The sequence below is a fragment of the Salvelinus alpinus genome, chromosome 4, assembly GCF_045679555.1.
Source record: "Salvelinus alpinus chromosome 4, SLU_Salpinus.1, whole genome shotgun sequence".
Taxonomy (NCBI): Eukaryota; Metazoa; Chordata; class Actinopteri; order Salmoniformes; family Salmonidae; genus Salvelinus; species Salvelinus alpinus.
Window position 1 is genome coordinate 45,383,204 of NC_092089.1, and position 19,365 is coordinate 45,402,568.

The window sequence follows — 19,365 nt, forward strand, 5'->3', positions numbered from 1 at the left end:
ACAATAGAGCACTTCACGAGGATCTGTAGCCTAGGCTACACCAATGCTCCAACACATTATTTGTTTTTTTTTGGGGGGGGGGTTACAGGTTACACTTTAACTTCTAAAACCTGATAGATATATATTTATATCTTTAAATATCTTCCCTTTATCCGGACTGCAATTAATTTAATTTAATTTGAATGAACAAATCAAACCCCGAAAATCCATTGAAGGGCTGCTCCAGACGTTGCCCATCCCATAACCTAGGCTTAGAGAGCCTACTTATTTTTAAAATATATATATTTGTCACAATGCACTTCATAGTCCACAGCCCTATATGTACAATTATACAGTATATTGATTTATTTAAAACATTTAGACTTATATCACAGGGGGGGCATGCCCCTCTTGAGAGATTCCCCACAATAAGCCCACACACTTTTACTTTTGGCATTCATAACCAAGATCCAAACACAGACTTACAGTACACACACACATTGGCCTGATATGTCTTCAGCGAGCTAGAAAGTCACCACTATTACCTTTTCTTTGGTACCTGCCAGAAACATGCCTTGGCACTCTTATTTTAGGCCCTGCCACCCATTGACTTGATAGAGAAGTGTCTGAAGAGGGCCAGTGTCACGAGCAGGTGTTTGGCCAGTCAGATCAGGGAGCAGCATTTTGCCATTCGCTCCCGCAGTTGGACCAGCGAATTACATACCACTGAGGGACTGCAGGTAGGGGACCCATATTTTCACCCTCTTCTTCTGCTTTTTCTTTTGGAAAACTTTTGATATACTATGGGGAAACATTTGTGTTAGCGGGCTAAATGGTGTGGAACATAGATTCCGGACAATTTTAGGTCCGAGGTGCCATAGACTAAAGGCAGTACTGTGCAGTGTAGTGTCTTATTTAAAGATGAGTCTTTAAAGGATAATCTTGTGCTATTGTAAAAGTCTTCTGATCAACACTGACAAAAGAGTATTGTGTAACAGTGTGCAGAGGTAGGGAGGTGTTTGAGGAGGTTACCTGACACTCAAACCTCAGGGTAAGAGTGTAAAGTAACTCATTGTGCCTGTATATGTACACATGATTTGTGTCCATGTGAAAATGTATTTGTGATACATGTGTGAGATTGATTTTCAGTTAAATACTACATGTGAAGTGCAAGTACTGCACATGTGCTAGTACTAGAGTACCCAAAAGGGATGATTTATTGATTTTGGAAAATATTTCTGGCAATGAATAATGAGGGACTTCATAGTTTTTAACATCTAGTTCATCCTATATGCAAAATGACTCAGACTGCAGGTGTTTTACACTTCTTCTTTCCTTACCGTTCCTCAGTAAAGCAGTTAAACTTGGCAGAAATCTGGAGGTTCCCAACCCCCTTAAGATGTACGGCCTGTACTTGGAAGCAGTGAATGATTATATCAACGAGTCGTACGGAGAGGATGTATGGAGACTGATAGAGGCCCGGGCAGAGATACCACATCTCAAGTTTGTCCGCCATCAGATGTACAAGTACGGCCATATCCCATCTAACTGTCGGGGCAAACTACATCTCTGTACCCATCATATGCGTCATATTTACTTTATATTCTAACTTTACCAGGAAAGGAAGTCACCTGAGGTTTCACTTGAATCTCTTTCCTGATAACTTGTTGTGCTTTTGCTAAGTCTAACATAGACCATCAATACATAACACACACACAGCCAACAGGTCAATGAATGCACTAACTGTAAGTCGCTCTGGATAAGAGCATCTGCTAAATGACTAAAATGTCAATGTAAATGTCATATCTAGGTATCTTCCTTCTTCCCCTGCAGTGACAACCTGATCCTGCGGCTAGCCAAGGCAGCTGGCGAGGTCCTGGGGAAGACCCATGATGAGCTCATGTATGCCTTCGGGGTTTACATGGTGAAGAGGATCGGGAACTACGGCTACGAGAGGATTCTCAAGGTGACCTGGTGCCTAGTGGCCCTCCTCAAGTGTCTTAGTTAACACTTGGCATAATTGGCCCTAATCAATGATCAATACACTGGTGTGTGTGTGTGTAATGTCATTATTTATCCCTTGTCCATTCATCCAGGTGTTGGGGCGTAATGTGCGTGACTTCATCAATGAGCTGGACAACCTGCACGAGTACTTCCGCTTCTCTTTCCCCAAGGTGCAGCCTCCCAGCTTCTGTGTGGAGGAGGAGTGTGAGACCAGCCTCACCCTGCACTACCGCAGCACCCGCAAGGGCTTCACCCAGTTTGTCAAAGGTAGGTAGGGAGCACCACAGAGGACAAACATAGCAAACACTCTTTTTCTGAAAGCACTATATTACATTTGGTAATACTATACATAGGATGCATGTCACACATCTCCAAACTGTAAAAATACTTGTTCTCTCTTCCCATACTGTAGGCCAGCTGTCTCAAGTGGGAAGGCAGTTCTACAATACAGACATTGAAGTTGAGATCCTGTCCAAAGAAGAGACTGAGAAGATGACATATGTGGTATGTACTGTACTGTGGGCATCTACCTATCTGAAGCTACTTCTTTTCAACAATCTTATGTACACCCCAGCGCACGCGCAAGTAACTCCTCCGACCTTGGAGTGCATCACTTTCCAAGTGCTACTGTTTGCCCCATTGTCAAACAACTTTAGTTTCTGGCCAGATTGTCATGATACTCACAACCTTAAGATCATCACAGTTGCGTTGCCGTGATGTCTCTTTGTCGCAGATCTACAAGATGAACTTTGACAACGCTGCCTTCAAGCACCGCATGCCCCAGCAGAAGACGGCCCCGGGGTACGAGAAGCTACCCATGAAGAGGGGCATCTTTTTCGACATGTTCCCCTTTAGTGTGATCTTCCGCCGGGACATGACCATGTACCGCATTGGGGACGGCCTAAAGGAGGTCTTCTCCGACCTGCAGGGCAAGAAGGTCAACGAAGAGTTCACCCTGGTGCGACCCATGCTGGAGTTCAGCTGGGACAACGTGAGTACAGGAGGGGAGAGAGAGGGGGATGAGGGTTCTGTTACATTTGGTATGGTTTTTCCACTTACCTAGGCTATTGTTGTCAATCCAGAGAGTTTTTTAGTGGATATTTGGGTTATTTAGTAACATTCAACAACCCCCTTTAATGGTCACAAACATTGAAAATCATGTTTTTCATCACATTGGATGATATTTGGATGAAATCAGTTCAAAGTAGGGTAACCCAAGTATGAAGAATGGCTGTACCTGGCACATTGATAATGTTTGATCATAAAGTTACTGGTCCCCTCCCCTTGTCAAACACTTGGATTCAGTCAGGCTTTATCCAACGTCACATAAAGCCGGAAATGTAATACACCAGTAGCGTCTTATCATCTTAAATAATTTAAATATGTACTGCCTTAAAACCATAATTGCATGTGTTCCTATGCCTTGCTTTGGCTTTGTTTACAAACCGTAGGCAAGCTACTAGTAGCTAGCTCAAGCAGAACGTACAACCAAATAATATATATATTTTTAAATATACTGGTAGCCTTTCATCTGTGGTGTGACTGTTAGCTAGCAAGCTACTTACCAGCATACCGGGAAAAAGCACATTGTGACTGGATGCCATAGTGTAAATTTAACGTTACACTATTTTCTGAAGAAAGAAGACATCCGACAGCAGTGTCTCATTTTTATTTTGGGTGGACAGGCTGCACCGAAAATTACAATTATGTCACGGGTGTGCAGTGCACATTTTGAGCGAAGTTGCTTTATCAAATGGGGAGAATATTCGATTGGTCTTGCCAGGAAGCTAATCCTAAAGACGGATGCAATACCATCATTGACATTGGAACAGTGGGTCTTGCAAGCGCTGACCATAATGTAAGTATCATTATGATTTTCACTTTATCTACTTTTGGTATTTTCACTATCATCAAGCTGTAATGATAGACATTTTAGAAAATTCAACATCTATTTTGTCTGCACAGATTCCCAGGCCACCACCACAGCAGGAATGCTGTGATACAAAATCTGCTTTCCAAAGGCAAAGAAGGGGGGGATATGCTGTGAAACATGTGAAGTCAGACCCAACATACTGTAAGCCATTTATTCATTTCCAGTGGTGGAAAAAGTACCCAATTGTCATACTTGAGTAAAAGTAAAGATATGTTAATAGAAAATTACTCAAGTAAAAGTGAAAGTCACCCAGTAAAATACTACTTGACTAAACGTCTAAAAGTATTTCGTTATAAACATACTTAAAACCTCTCTGGGATATGTGGGACGTCACCTGGCCAACATCCAGTGAAAATGCAGAGCGCCAAATTCAAATAAATTACTATAAAAATTAAACTTTCATGAAATCACACATTCAATATACCAAATTAAAGCTACACTTGTTGTGAATCCAGCCAACGTGTCAGATTTCAAAAATGCTTTACGGCGAAAGCAAACAATGCTATTATCTGAGGATAGCAACCAAGCAAACAAACACAGACCATCGTATTTCAACCCTCCCGGCGCGACACAAATGCAGAAATAAAGATATAATTCATGCCTTACCTTTGACGAGCTTCTTCTGTTGGCACTCCAATATGTCCCATAAACATCACAAATGGTCCTTTTGTTCGATTAATTCCGTCGATATACAGTGGGGCAAAAAAGTATTTAGTCAGCCACCAATTGTGCAAGTTCTCCCACTAAAAAAGATGAGAGAGGCCTGTAATTTTCATCATAGGTACATATCAACTATGACAGACAAAATGAGGAAAAAAAATCCAGAAAATCACATTGTAGGATTTTTAATGAATTTATTTGCAAATTATGGTGGAAAATAAGTATTTGGTCAATAAAAAAAGTTTATCTCAATACTTTGTTATATACCCTTTGTTGGCAATGACAGAGGTCAAACGTTTTCTGTAAGTCTTCACAAGGTTTTCACACACTGTTGCTGGTATTTTTGCCCATTCCTCCATGCAGATCTCCTCTAGAGCAGTGATGTTTGGGGGCTGTTGCTGGGCAACACGGACTTTCAACTCCCTCCAAAGATTTTCTATGGGGTTGAGATCTGGAGACTGGCTAGGCCACTCCAGGACCTTGAAATGCTTCTTACGAAGCCACTCTTTCGTTGCCCGGGCGGTGTGTTTGGGATCATTGTCATGCTGAAAGACCCAGCCACGTTTCATCTTCAATGCCCTTGCTGATGGAAGGAGGTTTTCACTCAAAATCTCACGATACATGGCCCTATTCATTCTTTCCTTTACACGGATCAGTCGTCCTGGTCCCTTTGCAGAAAAACTGCCCCAAAGCATGATGTTTCCACCCCCATGCTTCACAGTAGGTATGGTGTTCTTTGGATGCGACTCAGCATTCTTTGTCCTCTAAACACAACGAGTTGAGTTTTTACCAAAAAGTTATATTTTGGTTTCATCTGACCATATGACATTCTCCCAATCTTCTTCTGGATCATCCAAATGCTCTCTAGCAAACTTCGGACGGGCCTGGACATGTACTGGCTTAAGCAGGGGGACACGTCTGGCACTGCAGGATTTGAGTCCCTGGCGGCGTAGTGTGTTACTGATGGTAGGCTTTGTTACTTTGGTCCCAGCTCTCTGCAGGTCATTCACTAGGTCCCCCCGTGTGGTTCTGGGATTTTTGCTCACCGTTCTTGTGATCATTTTGACCCCACGGGGTGAGATCTTGCGTGGAGCCCCAGATCGAGGGAGATTATCAGTGGTCTTGTATGTCTTCCATTTCCTAATAATTGCTCCCACAGTTGATTTCTTCAAACCAAGCTGCTTACCTATTGCAGATTCAGTCTTCCAAGCCTGGTGCAGGTCTACAATTTTGTTTCTGGTGTCCTTTGACAGCTCTTTGGTCTTGGCCATAGTGGAGTTTGGAGTGTGACTGTTTGAGGTTGTGGACAGGTGTCTTTTATACTGATAACAAGTTCAAACAGGTGCCATTAATACAGGTAACGAGTGGAGGACAGAGGAGCCTCTTAAAGAAGAAGTTACAGGTCTGTGAGAGACAGAAATCTTGCTTGTTTGTAGGTGACCAAATACTTATTTTCCACCATAATTTGCAAATAAATTCATTAAAAATCCTACAATGTGATTTTCTGGATTTTTTTTTCTCATTTTGTCTGTCATAGTTGAAGTGTACATATGATGAAAATTACAGGCCTCTCTCATCTTTTGAAGTGGGAGAACTTGCACAATTGGTGGCTGACTAAATACTTTTTTGCCCCACTGTATATCCAAAATGTCCATTTATTTGGCTCGTTTGATCCAGAAAAACACCGGTTCCAACTTGCACAACGTGACTACAAAATATCTCAAAAGTTACCTGTAAGCTTTGTCCAAATATTTCAAACTACTTTTGTAACACAACTTTAGGTATTTTTTTACGTAAATAATCGATAAAATAGAAGATGGGATGATCTGTGTTCAATACCGGAGGAAAACAATGTGTAGCATGCTTTCTGGTCACGCGCCTCTAACAAACAGTACACTTCACTGGAGCCTCATTCTGAACATGGCTACGTCTTCATTTCTCAAAGGCAAAACCTCAACCAATTTCTAAAGACTGTTGACATCCAGTGGAAGCGATAGGAACTGCAGGAAGGTCCCTTAGAAATCTGGATTCCCAATGAAAAGTCATTGAAAAGAATAAAAGTCTGAATGGTTTGTCCTCTGGGTTTTGCCTGCCAAAAAAGTTGTTATAGTCACAGACATGATTCAAACAGTTTTAGAAACTTCAGAGTGTTTTCTATCCAATACTAATAATAATATGCATATATTAGCATCTGGGACTAAGTAGGAGGCAGTTTACTCTGGGCACGCTTTTCATCCAAATGTGAAATTGCTGCCCCCTATCCACAAGAAGTTTTAAGTATCAAAAGTAAATATAATTGCTAAAACATTTAAGTATCAAAAGTAAAAGTATAAATCATTTCAAATGACTTATTAAGCAAACCAGATGGCACAGTTTTCTTTAGATTTTATTTACTGATAGCTAGGGACACACTCCAACACTTCAGACATCATTTTCAAACGAAGCATTTGTGTTTAGTGAGTCCGCCAGATCAGAGGCAGTAGAGATGACCAGGGATGTTCTCTTGATAAGTTTGTGAAAATTACCATTTTCCTGTCCTTCTAAGCATTCAAAATGTAAAGACAACTTTTGGGTGTCAGGGAAAATGTATGGAGTAAAAAGTACATTATTTTCTTTAGGAATGTAGTGAAATAAAAATGTTCACAAATATAAAAAGTGTAACTACAGATACACCAAAAAACGAATTAAGTACTACTCTTCATTTCAAATCTGCACCAATTAAGCATTTCAGGCACACAAAAATTCAAAATACAAACATTGAAACGTTTCACAAAAAAGTGCACAACCAAATATTGCATATTTCAAATTGAGTACTTCAAAAACACCAGAAAACACATTGTAAAATGAATAGATCACTACATCAACGAATCAATAGCATCATAACTCGGAACAGTAAATAAAGGAAAATAAATTCACTACCCATTTAACAAACATTTCCCTTTTCATAAACATTACAGGCTATGTAGACAGCTTCCTGGATCTCCTCTTCAACAAGGCCACGCTTGATCCAGCATGTTACAGTATGTGGGGAAGCTGGGGAAGCTGTGTGAGCTGTCCATCCCAGCACCCCTGTTTACCCAGTGTGAGAGTTCTGACAAGGAGGAGGCCATAGTGTCCCGCTTCAATCTTGGGGGTGACTGAAGCCAAGTGGGTGACTGAAGTCTGCTTGATTGAAGCGGGGTACATGGGTCCCCCTCCCCTCCCCATCAATCTCTGTGGTTGGTTGCATTACCTAAAGCCTAAGTAATTAACTTTTACATGATATGATATCACATTTTGTTCATTTCTATGTTTTTTTCTAGCATTTGGATGGGAGATTAGTGTTACAAATTGTACGACTCAATTTGACTCATGTCCAATGATGTCTCACCATTATTTCTCACCATTATTTCTCATGAGTGTTCATGTTGATCAATATTTTGGGCTGTGCTGTCCTATTGTAAATTATCAAATAAATGTCTGATCAATACATATAATTCTGAACATATTGTTATTTATAATGCAAGCATTTCACTACACCCGCAATAACATCTGCTAAATATGTGTATGTGACCAATAAAATGTTATTTGATTTAATGCAGAGGCACCAATAAATTGTCCAGTACACTTATTGTATGCTGTTTGTATATTCTCTTATGTGTAAGCTTCTAAGATCACTCAGGCTTTACTATTCTTGTGAAGAAGTGTATCAGTGAGCTGTATTCTGTAATTAGTTAAAAAATAAAACAAATGCAATTGCTGCTGTTTGTCTGATATCCAACAGTTCTGTTGACTATGAGAGCATTTTGCAGAGAAAATGGGTTGAGCCAAAAATTTAGGCTAGGAATGACATGTGGCCCATTGTTTACCTGTTCATCAATGACATGTGGCCCATTGTTTACCTTGTTACAACGACCACAAGAGCGTTTCAAAGAGCTGTCAGTCAAGGCGAGCTCATGAATATAAGCTCCCTGCCCACTCAGCCTGCTCTTTCAGGCTTCCTGATAGTTAGAAATTAGAATTTCTTCAATTCTGAGCATTTTAATAGTGTACAAATATTATGGGTGATGTTTTTGTCATTCAAAGGCATTTTTACTTGGGAAATAGGATACCTGTGCGGGACCTTTAAGCATCACTATGTCTGCATGTATCAGGGCCAGTCTCAGAATAAAGAATCTCAGAGTAAGAGTGCTGATATAGGATCAACATTGCCTTCACAATCACAATAAATAAGGTTACACGGACAGTGTGGACCTGATCCTAGATCAGCACTCCTACTCTGAGACGCTTTGTGAATACGGGCCCTGGATTTGACTGAAGTCATCTGTTTCCATGCTTCCCCTCAGATCTACACCCACCTTAACAATGTGTTTGAGCTACTGTCCAAAGCTGTGGTGGAGAGCAAGCAGAAGGTGAATGTCCCTAAACTGAGCAAGGAAAAGGAAGATGAGGGAAAAGAGGAGAGCGAGAAACCCAAGAGAGAGGAAGAGAGAGGTACAGAGAAGTCAAGGGTCCGCCCGTCGCCACAGTCAACCGACAGGAGAGGGGAGTACTTTGTCCCTAACAATCTCTAGCACATGTCTAATGTTTAAGTGATTTTGATTAATTAAGGTCCAATGCAGCTGTTTTTATCTCAATATCAAATCATTTCTGGGTAACAATTAAGTAAGTTACTGTGATTGTTTCAACTAAAATTATCAAAAAGAAAGAAAAAATTGCTTCTTAGTAAAGAGCAATTTCTTAAACAAGAATTTTGCTAGGACTGTCTGGGACTGGGGAGGGGAAAACTAGCTGTTATTTGCAGAGAGGTTTGGAACTCTCTTTCGTATTGGTCTACTCACTTAACTTACTGCCTGGTGATGTCAACAGGCAGGCTAAATCTCCATCCCACCAAAAAGGCTGACATTTCAAGCAGTCCTTTCAAACAGCTCTTACACTAAAAGGGTATTATAATAATTTTCATAATTTCACAGTATTATTCCAACCTCATAGTGTGTAAAATATATATAAAACACAGGAAAATCTAATTTTTGACTGCACTGGGCTTTGAAAGTCTTCCAATATGTGTAACAATAAAAAATCTCACTGTCAGTGCTGTTATAAGCATGAGTGAAATGCATTAAATAAATGTCACTCACTCAGCCACCCATCCTCCCTCCCTATCTCAGTCCCTCCCTCCCTCCGTCATTCATCCCCTCCTTTCCTCTGGCCCATTAGATGTGAAGTCTGTGGAGGAGATGAAGGGAGACCAGGAGTTCAGCAGTGCTCTGACTCAGTACAACAGCTCAGCCAACTCAGGGGGAGAGGACATCGAGCTGCTCGCCTTCCAGACTGTCACCGGTGAGAACCCCTTCTTCCTCGCCCTCCACACTTCTTTTTATCTATCTTCCCACCTGTTCAGCTCACCAAAATAAGCGTACATGCTACATAGCTTTGTTCTCCTAAATTTGAAAGGGGTACAGAAATCCAACACACGGCCAGAATCAAAACAGTCAGTGTTTGCCCTGTCTATTTTGAATTAAGTATTAACTATACCATTTTGAATAACGAGAGTGTAAATGGTCTTGGAATTGTTGGTGACAATTCTAAATTTCAAACCAATGTTTCCAAGTTCTATGTCTGTGGATGACCCCACCCTGCTCTTCGTCATCCCCAGGGAAGTGCAGTGAAACCATCTTCGAGGATATGAGGGAACCTCCCAAGAAGCCCCTCCACCTGAAGGGTCAAATGAAGTACGTCCCCCAGTGGGACTCGCTCATCTTCCTCAGTACGCCCATGTAAGACCACCCACAACATCCTTACAGTACCTAGTCCTTATCTGACTATAAAAAGGCAATACGTAATCCAATTCAAAACTTGCCTTGAGGCTACAGCTATGTGATGCCACGGTCAGACACGCTTACAAAGCAACCAAAAAAGGAGCATCAAAAGCTTCGATAGTATAAAAACAAACAAAAAGGTATTTTACAAACAAAGATAATTTCATGGACTATAGTCCATCCAGGCCTACCTGAGCCATAATACCAAACCACAAATTAGGTATAGGGAAGGGGAACATGGGAAGAAGGGGGTTTGCCCAGGTAAGGCTCCATTTGTCAAATCTGACCTGATCTGGCTGTAGTGGAGCGGGTCGAGAGTTTCAAGTTCCTTGGTGTCCACATCACCAACGAACTATCATGGTCCAAACACACGAAGACAGTAGTGAAGAGGGCACGACAAAACCTTTTCCCCCTCAGGAGATTTGGCATGGGTCCCCAGATCCTCAAAAAGTTCTACAGCTGCACCATCGAGAGCATCCTGACCGGTTGCTTCACCGCCTGGTGTGGCAACTGCTCGGCATCTGACCTTAAGGCGCAACAGAGGGTAGTGCGTACGGCCCAGTGCATCACTGGGACAAAGCTTCCTGCCATCCAGGACCTATATACTAGGCGGTGTCAGAGGAAAGCCCAGAAAATTGTATAAGACTCCAGTCACCCAAGTCATAGACTGTTCTCTCTTCTACCGCACGGCAAGCGGTGCCGGAGCGCCAAGTAGTTCGCTACCGCACGGCAAGCGGTGCCGGAGCGGCAAGTCTAGGACCAAAAGGCTCCTTTACAGCTTCTACCCCCAAGCCATAAGACTGCTGAACAATTAATCAAATGGCCACCCGGACTATTTACATTGACCTCCCCCACCCCATTTGATTTTACACTGCTGCTACTCGCTGTCTATTATCTATGCATATTTACTTTACCCCTATCTACATGTACAAATGACCTCAACTAACCCGGAACCCCTGCATACCGGTACCTCGTTATTGTTTCTTTATTGTGTTACTTTTTATTATTTTATACTTTAGTTTATTTGGTAAATATTTTCTTAACTCTTTCTTGAACTGCATTGTTGGTTAAGGGCTTGTAAGTAAGCATTTCACTGTAAGCATTTCACTGTTATATTCGGCGCATGTGACAAATAAAGTTTGATTTGATTGCTTTCAAATACCCATAATTACCATAATAGAAAACCCAAAACATGATTTCTGTAAGGACAGACACTGGACCCGGACCCGATGTCACCAACAAAAACAAAAAAACTCCATGATGCTTCAAATTGTGTTGTCAGCATTCTGTAAGGACAGACGCTGGGAGATGAGAAGCAAGTACAGGGACTGAATATTAAATAAATAACCGACATGAAACAAAACACAGACAACGTCTGGACAAGGGAAACATAACGACATTAATGCTGACTCGGGAAAGAAACTGAGGAAGTGACAGATATAGGGGAGGTAATTAATAATGTGATGAATCCAGGTGAGTCCAATGAAGCGCTGATGCGAGTAGCGATGGTGACATGTGTGCGTAATGATAAGCAGCCTGGCGACCTCGAGCACCAGAGAGGGGGAGCGGGAGCAGACTTGAAAGATTTCAATAAATCAATGTTTTACGATTCTAATAAGACAAACCATAAATGTTCATAATGAGACTGAACGTAAGGGAATTTGGCTCCAACACTTACCTTAGATAGTCCTTACCTTATGGTGTGTCTGTGTTTATTAGCATATGAAAATAATAAAAACAATGATAAGCTATATTTATAATATTACTATATGCCTATAAATATGTTCAGTATGCATAATATATATTTGGTCCCATGTTTCATGAGCTGAAATAAAAGATCCCATAAATGTTCTGTACGCACAAAAAACATATTTCTCTCCAAATTTGTGGAGAAATTTGTTTACATCCCTGTTAGTGAGTATTCCTCCTTTTTTGTGGGGAAAAACGAATTATGATTGGCTGGGCCTGGCTTCCAATTGGGTGGGCCTATGAACTGTAACTCAGTAAGATCGCTGAAAACGCATGCTGCGTTTATCCGCTTCCCTCTACCTTTCCAATCCCTTCTTATCTCCCTTTCTGCCACTCACCCCATCCTTGCTGTCTCTCTCATTCCTCTTCCACTGTTTTCTTCCTCTTCCAGTATAGAGACAGTGGAGGACATGATTAAAATGGGCGTCTATGTGAACGATCTGAACCTACACGACTCCAGCCGAGAGCTCATCTTAGCCGGAACACAGCAGTCGGCTGAACTTCAGCTGGCTCTTGACCAGGTAAGTCATACACGTTTCATATATACCACATACCACCCTTTAGAATAGGAATAGCACACAACCGTACTTTGGCACATTGTTAACATCATCAGATAACTCCTCTACTAACTGGGCCAAGTTTTCCTCATCTAAGAATGCAAGACATACTACTATACCCACACACAGTCCTGCTCATAGGCAGCTTCATTTTCAAAGTTACAAATAAAGACCTATGCAGTGTATAGGTCACACTGAAAGGGAGAGGCAAAGACCATCTCAAGGGCCGGGCTGGATTTGAAGAAGGATGAGGAGTTAGTTGACTGACAGCTCTCTCTCTCTGGTGGCTCCTCCCACTCCAGGAGCAGCAGAAGTATGCCCAGCTCCAGGAGATCATCAAGAAGCTGGACGAGGAGAAGAAGAGAGGAGATTCCCTCCTCTACGCCATGATCCCCAAAGCTGTGGCTGACCGGCTCAGGAAGGGTATCACGGCCCTGGAGACATGCCAGGTACTAACCCACAGCCATAAATTTACAGATACATATACAGATATACAGGGTGCATCCAAAATGGCACCCCATTCCCTATATATGGCACTATATAGGGCCCAGGCTCTGGCCAAAAGTAATGCACTATACAGGCAATAGGGTGCCATTTCAGACACAGCAATAGAATTTGTAGAGGAAACTATCCTCCATATTGGCTCAAAACATTCAATGACAATAAGGCTCAATTGTATTCCAACTAGCCACAATGTCAAGCATTTAAGTGTGCTGGTATTTCCTTTCCGTTTCCCCAGGTGTTCCCGGACGTGACCATCCTATTCAGCGACGTGGTGAAGTTCAACGAGATCTGCATCCACATCACGCCCATGCAGGTGGTGGACATGCTCAACGAGATCTACATCGTCTTCGACACGCTCAGCGAGAAGCACAACGTCTACAAGGTGAATGACTGGGACAATACAAAACAAGGGCCTCTGTGGGAACAATATGCCTGAATACTCAACCAAGGTTGGCTCAACCAAAAAGGAGAACACAGACTTATCATGCATTGAGTGGCTGTAGCAATGTTTTACAGAGTGGAATATTTAGTCTGTTTCATTGGTATGATATAATTTATACAGTAATGCTTCTAAACATACTACTTGACTCTTATTCCCATGGATTCAGGTGGAGACCATCCGAGATGCCTACATGGTGGTGGCAGGCGTGCCCAATAAGACAACCTTCCATGCCCACCACATATGTGACATGGCCCTGGACATGCTGAGCTCCATCGACCACCTCAAAGACCCCTCCACTGGAGACAACATCCAGATCAGAGTCGGTGAGCAGAGACCATTGAAATACAATCTAGTCACTCTATTTCTATGGCACAGAAAGTGTAGACAGGAGTGGGCCTTACCATAGAAGTATAATTACTACATGTTATCTGATTACAAAAAAACTGTACCTGTAATACGTTACTAGCAAAAATATTGTAATCCGATTACAGATACTTTGGAAAAACTAGATGATTACTTCTTGGATTACTTTTAAATTCATAAAGGACGATTGCGGAACAAAATACATGATGACACCTTTCTGTTTTCTCAATGACATTCAATTCAGCATTGAAAAAAAGGTGCACGTTTAAGTTTGTTCCACCTGAGCGAGTCTGACCACAAGTCAGAGACCACTATGTTTGATGGATCCTTTTTGTCTTCCTTTAATGCCTTTTAGGGGGAAAGTAATTCAAAAGTAACCAGATGACGTTACTGAGTTTGGGTAATCCAAAAGTTACATTACTGATTACAATTTTGGTCATGTAACTGTAATGGATTACATTTATATAGTAACCTACCCAACCCTGCATATGACAGACATAAAGCATACACATACTGTACTGTACGGTGTGTCTTTATAATCCGGTCAAAAGGAAGTCAAAGGCTTGATATTGTCTCGCCATGCCCTGACTGTGCTCCTCAGTTAATGCTGCCAGATTTATACTCCTTAAGGCACCCTGAATCTAGAGCCACTGATCCAGGTTCAGTAAAGCAGTTTAACGTCATTGTGTGTTGTTTCCCTTCAGGGATCCACTCAGGGATGGTGGTGGCTGGGGTGGTGGGGCTGAAGATGCCTCGCTACTGTCTGTTTGGAGACACCGTCAACACTGCCTCCCGCATGGAGAGCAATGGGGTGGTGAGTGCTGACATTACAACATAACTTCACTATAGGGTAAATCCATGTGAATTCAATCACTTTTTGACATCATTCCTTTTGATTTAAACAAAAGGTTCCATACATGTTCTATTTCTTTGATTGACACCCACTCTGTATTCAAGAGCATGTTGTGTCTCAACCAATGGCAGTCACAACTAATGTTCCCTCAAAAGAATGTAGGCACTGAGCAAATTTCAGGTCTGCTGAGTGCAAACATGAACGTTGTGAAGATTCTGTGCAACTTCCGGCGCACATTTACTGTGAACACTGATGCTGTACCCGGTCTAAGTTAGTTTTAACAGTGGTCAAGTAGGCTACTGTGGCTATTTGATCATAACGTAAGTCTACCAGAGTGGCCGACCATCAAAAACAGAGAAAATGCATCCCATAAAATGTTTACATGGAAATAGCTGTTCTATCATTGAGCCTACAGTAGGAGCCAATGTGTGGTGTTCAAAGTAGGCCTACATTCCATGAGACTTTTGAAAAAAACATGCAGGGCTTGACATGAACCTGTTAATCCACTTGTCCTTCAGACAAGGAGGTGACTGAAAATGATGTGTTGTTTGATGCAAGAAACCACTTTACAAAATAAAACCCATAATTATTCCCATGCCATTATTACAGAGAGTCAGACAAATTATGCTACCCTCTGCCTATTGACTACTTAGCTTATTCATGCCTAATCTCAAAATACAAAACTGCACCTTTAAGACAAAAAAATCTCTTTACCTGACTCGTTTTTCAAAGATGTCTTGAAATGCACACGTTTTGTGCTCTTGTAGGAAGCAATCACTCCCCCATTGCTGAATACAAAATGATCTATAATTGGTCTAATAACTTACTAACTAGCAAAGGATATGAACAAATGTACAAATGTGCACACATTGCTACATGTAGCTCTTGCTTTGATCTCAAAACAAGCACATCTACTCATGACCGCTCATGCTGTAAAAACAGTCCAGTTCAAAGTGAATGGCACAGATCCATATCTGGCAATGGCCTATTTGCATATAGGCCTACTGCAGCTCTGATTGGTTATGGTCTGTGTAGAGTAAGGGCCTGAGTTGTGCCTGTCATTGCAATAGAAACCTACTCCGATGTGTTCTGCCTACAACAAAATCTCCTGCATATTTAGTTTTGTTTCGGTGTATTGCCTTGAATGTGGCTAATATTGCGTTGATTCAATCACAATTCCCACAGTAAAGGGAAACGTTGATAGTGTTAACTAACGGGGAAATCTCTTGCTTCTCTGCGCAGGCTGGTATTTGTTCTGAGTGGCAGTCCCGGGGAGCTGCTTGCCCACGCACAGCTTAGAGGGAACATTGGTCACAACACAAAACCCTCTGATGATGTCAAATAGGGTCTAAGCTACAGTGTATGTGAATATTTTTTTTAAATCTGAGTTTACGCATTTTTTGATAATTGACATTTAAGGTTAAAACAATACATACTTAAAAAAGAAATGATCAAATAGTTTGACAACCCTGTTTGTAAGCTTTTAAATGATACTAATTATCAACCGTTTATATTTTCCAGTGATGAAGACATGGATGTCTCATGGTATGGTGGGGTATGCAAAATAGGTCAACTTTGAGCAACTTTATCTCTTGAAAGTTTTGCCATTCAGGTCCAAAGGTCACGTTCTGAGCACTTCTACAATAGACACATTTTTTATGGAAGGATTTGTTCAAATGAAAAGGGGTGCTGTCAAAAAGTGATTGAATTGAAATGGATTTACCCAATAGACGCAATCAATTAGCACTGTATAGCAAATCATTTATTTCGTAAGTAGGCCGCAAGTAGGTTAATGCGACATTGAGTGAGCTGAATAGTTAGCACCATGTCAGCCATCAGCCTCTGTGTGTCTGTCTGTACAGGGCATGCAGATCCACATCAGCCAGACCACCAAGGACCACTTGGAACATGAGCCCTACATAATTGAGGAGAGAGGAAAGATCTTTGTGAAGGTATGTGTACGATGTTCCATCATGACACTGTGATGCTCCACCTGCCAAACAGACAAAAATGTACCACACTAAATCCATTTTTTAAATCTTTTTCTATTAAAATATATTTTGATCTCTTCAGGAGTTTTATCAAAGTTCAAAAGTCCTGAAATTGTCATTTGCGGCCCATCCATTGGCTGAGTTATGACAGGTATTGAACATAAGGATCATGAACACGGTACTATTGCTGCCTAAATTCTGTCCATTCACAGGGTAAAGGCTACATGAAGACATATTGGCTGAAGGGGAAGAAGGACCTGTCGTTTAAGACTCCAGCAGAGCTCCGCTACAGCAGTGAACAGAAGGACTCGGAGGACAGGAGCTCCAATGGGTAAGTGGAGCAGGGGAGGAGGCAACACCAATCTCTTCTGTAGGGATATACTGCAAGATGCCCTATATCATATGACTGTGAACTGTTCATTGAATTGCACTTCTGTATAGTTAGTAAGGTTCCAACACCAGCCTGTTTGTGGAGCGAAGGGCTTGCATAAGAAAAACACACCTGCTACTAATTTGCTTTGCTTTTGTACATACTTTATGAGGTCTTTTTTTTTAATATGTTCCAACACACAGGTCCACCTGCACCAACACCAAGCGCTCCACCTCCAACCTGAACATTCCCAACGAGGAGCAGGCAGAGGGCAAGCCCACCCCCACAGAGCTGCCTGCAGAGCCCTTACCTTCACTAGAGGGCGCCCCCGAGGACCCCACAGACCCCACCGAGCCCCAGGAGAAGAAAGTAAAAAAGAACACTAAGAACAACAACAAAGGGGTCGTGGCCAAGCCCGAAGCTCCTCCCCAGCAGGTCAATGTAGTGCAGGAGAGTGCAGTGCTTCCTGCTGCTGCCCAGGAGACCCCCACGGCCCCCCTGGCCACCGCCGCCCCAGTGCTCAACAACAAGAAAAACAGCTTCAGGCAGCACACCAAGCTGCCCGCCCACCTTCCCATGCGCAGCACTTCCTGCTGCCTACTGTGAGAGGAGAGGCTAAAATAATGTGACTGGCCTGCATCTTATTGAGAGTCCTGTGAAGGCAACCCTGAAACTGTATCTAACCTTGAACCTCAACCAATCAGAAAATTCAACTTGGTTTCGCTGGTCAGTCACGTCCCTTTTAGTTTTTCCCTACTGTGAGATGGACCAGGCCAGAGTTCAAGACCTCTCAGATCATGGGCCAGCATTCATGTTCGATATATTGTATGATGCCCTGGTGTCTATCCTATGTTTTTCCTTAGGCAGGACCTGAGGGTCCCCACAACAATATTCAGGGCAGCCCACACCTAATGTAATGTATTAATCCATTTATTCAAGGTAGAGTAACAGAGGTAGACAGGGCGGACCACCTCACCTAAGTAATAATAGTGGAAACATTGATGCTCCTAAAATTAAACAAATGTGACATTGCTGAAAAGGGAAAAACGTTTCTCTTCCAACAAATATATACCGATACTCATGTCTTGATGACGTGTTAAACAGTGGGCCTTTTTTGGTAATACAAGCACCTGGCTAATGTCATGGATTTCTGCATGTTGTTGAAAGGAAACAGGTCAATACATGTACAGTTCATGTACTATTTATTAAGTTATTACCGTCGGTGAAAACACCTTTTCTAATTACAGGATCACAATGGATTGGTATACAGAGTAAGATGAGATGTCAAGAGATGGTTGTATTTTATTTGCAAAAAACTAGTTCTGAGAAGTCTGACACAAGTTAGAGTACTGATACTGTATTTAATGATGGAATAATATTGACTTTAATAATCATTTATATAATAGCGCTTTTCCTAATGCTGTAAGTGCTTTACTTTCTGTTTTGTATTTGTAATTTGTTGCACGTTTACTGTATGTTAGCACTTCTTTGTCCATAAGTACTGTACAGACAAACACGTCACGTGTTCATTTCCTTGTTGATATCTTTAAATGTTTTGCTTGACAATAAACACACAAAAAAATTGTGATTCGCTCACAATGTCAGAGGGACAGATGAAGGCAAAGAAAAAAGGGAAGCTATAGCTCTATAAAACTGGGGATTGTACATTTTTTTCTATAACATGCTCATCAGTCATCAGTGCACATGATGGGGAAAAGGCTAGTCGCAGTCAGCTGCAGAATTAAGATTAAATCAATGACTTTCTCTGAACTGACACTGTAACGACTCTCCTCCTCCTCTTCATCCGAAGAGGAGGAGCAGGGATTAAACCAAGGTGCAGCGGGTTGTGAATACATATAGATTTATTTGCTGACGAAGACGAACACAAAAACTTATACTTGCATAAACTACAAAACAACGTTAAACAGACCTGAACTGGTGAACATAAAAAACAATGCACTCATGAACAGGAAAGAACGAACGAGAGACGAGACAGTACCGTGTGGTGCAATAAACACAGACACAGCGACAACCACCCACGACAAACAATGTGAAACAACCTCCCTATGTATGTCTCTCAATCAGAGGAAAACGAAAACACCTGCCTCTGATTGAGAGCCATACAAGGTCAATTAAACCTGACACTTAACATAGAACAAACA

At 41.7% G+C, this 19,365-nt stretch overlaps 1 protein-coding gene and 1 long non-coding RNA gene across 2 annotated transcripts; both read left to right on the forward strand.

Annotated features, from left to right (window-relative positions):
• The first annotated feature begins 619 nt into the window (after positions 1-619).
• On the forward strand, positions 620-18,791 carry LOC139573693 (soluble guanylate cyclase 88E-like). Its single transcript, XM_071397450.1, has 17 exons — positions 620-719; positions 1,330-1,506; positions 1,813-1,945; positions 2,076-2,250; positions 2,396-2,487; positions 2,717-2,974; positions 8,902-9,049; positions 9,773-9,895; positions 10,212-10,332; positions 12,515-12,644; positions 12,983-13,129; positions 13,420-13,566; positions 13,793-13,949; positions 14,694-14,803; positions 16,705-16,794; positions 17,046-17,164; positions 17,407-18,791. Exons 2-17 carry the CDS (start codon positions 1,379-1,381, stop codon positions 17,807-17,809), a joined length of 2,481 nt encoding a protein of 826 aa, XP_071253551.1. The 5' UTR covers positions 620-719; positions 1,330-1,378; the 3' UTR covers positions 17,810-18,791.
• Positions 3,002-8,895, forward strand: LOC139573694 (uncharacterized). The gene is made up of 3 exons (XR_011674642.1): positions 3,002-3,841; positions 3,949-4,057; positions 7,534-8,895. It is a non-coding gene; the product is annotated as an uncharacterized lncRNA (long non-coding RNA).
• Positions 18,792-19,365: the final 574 nt, after the last annotated feature.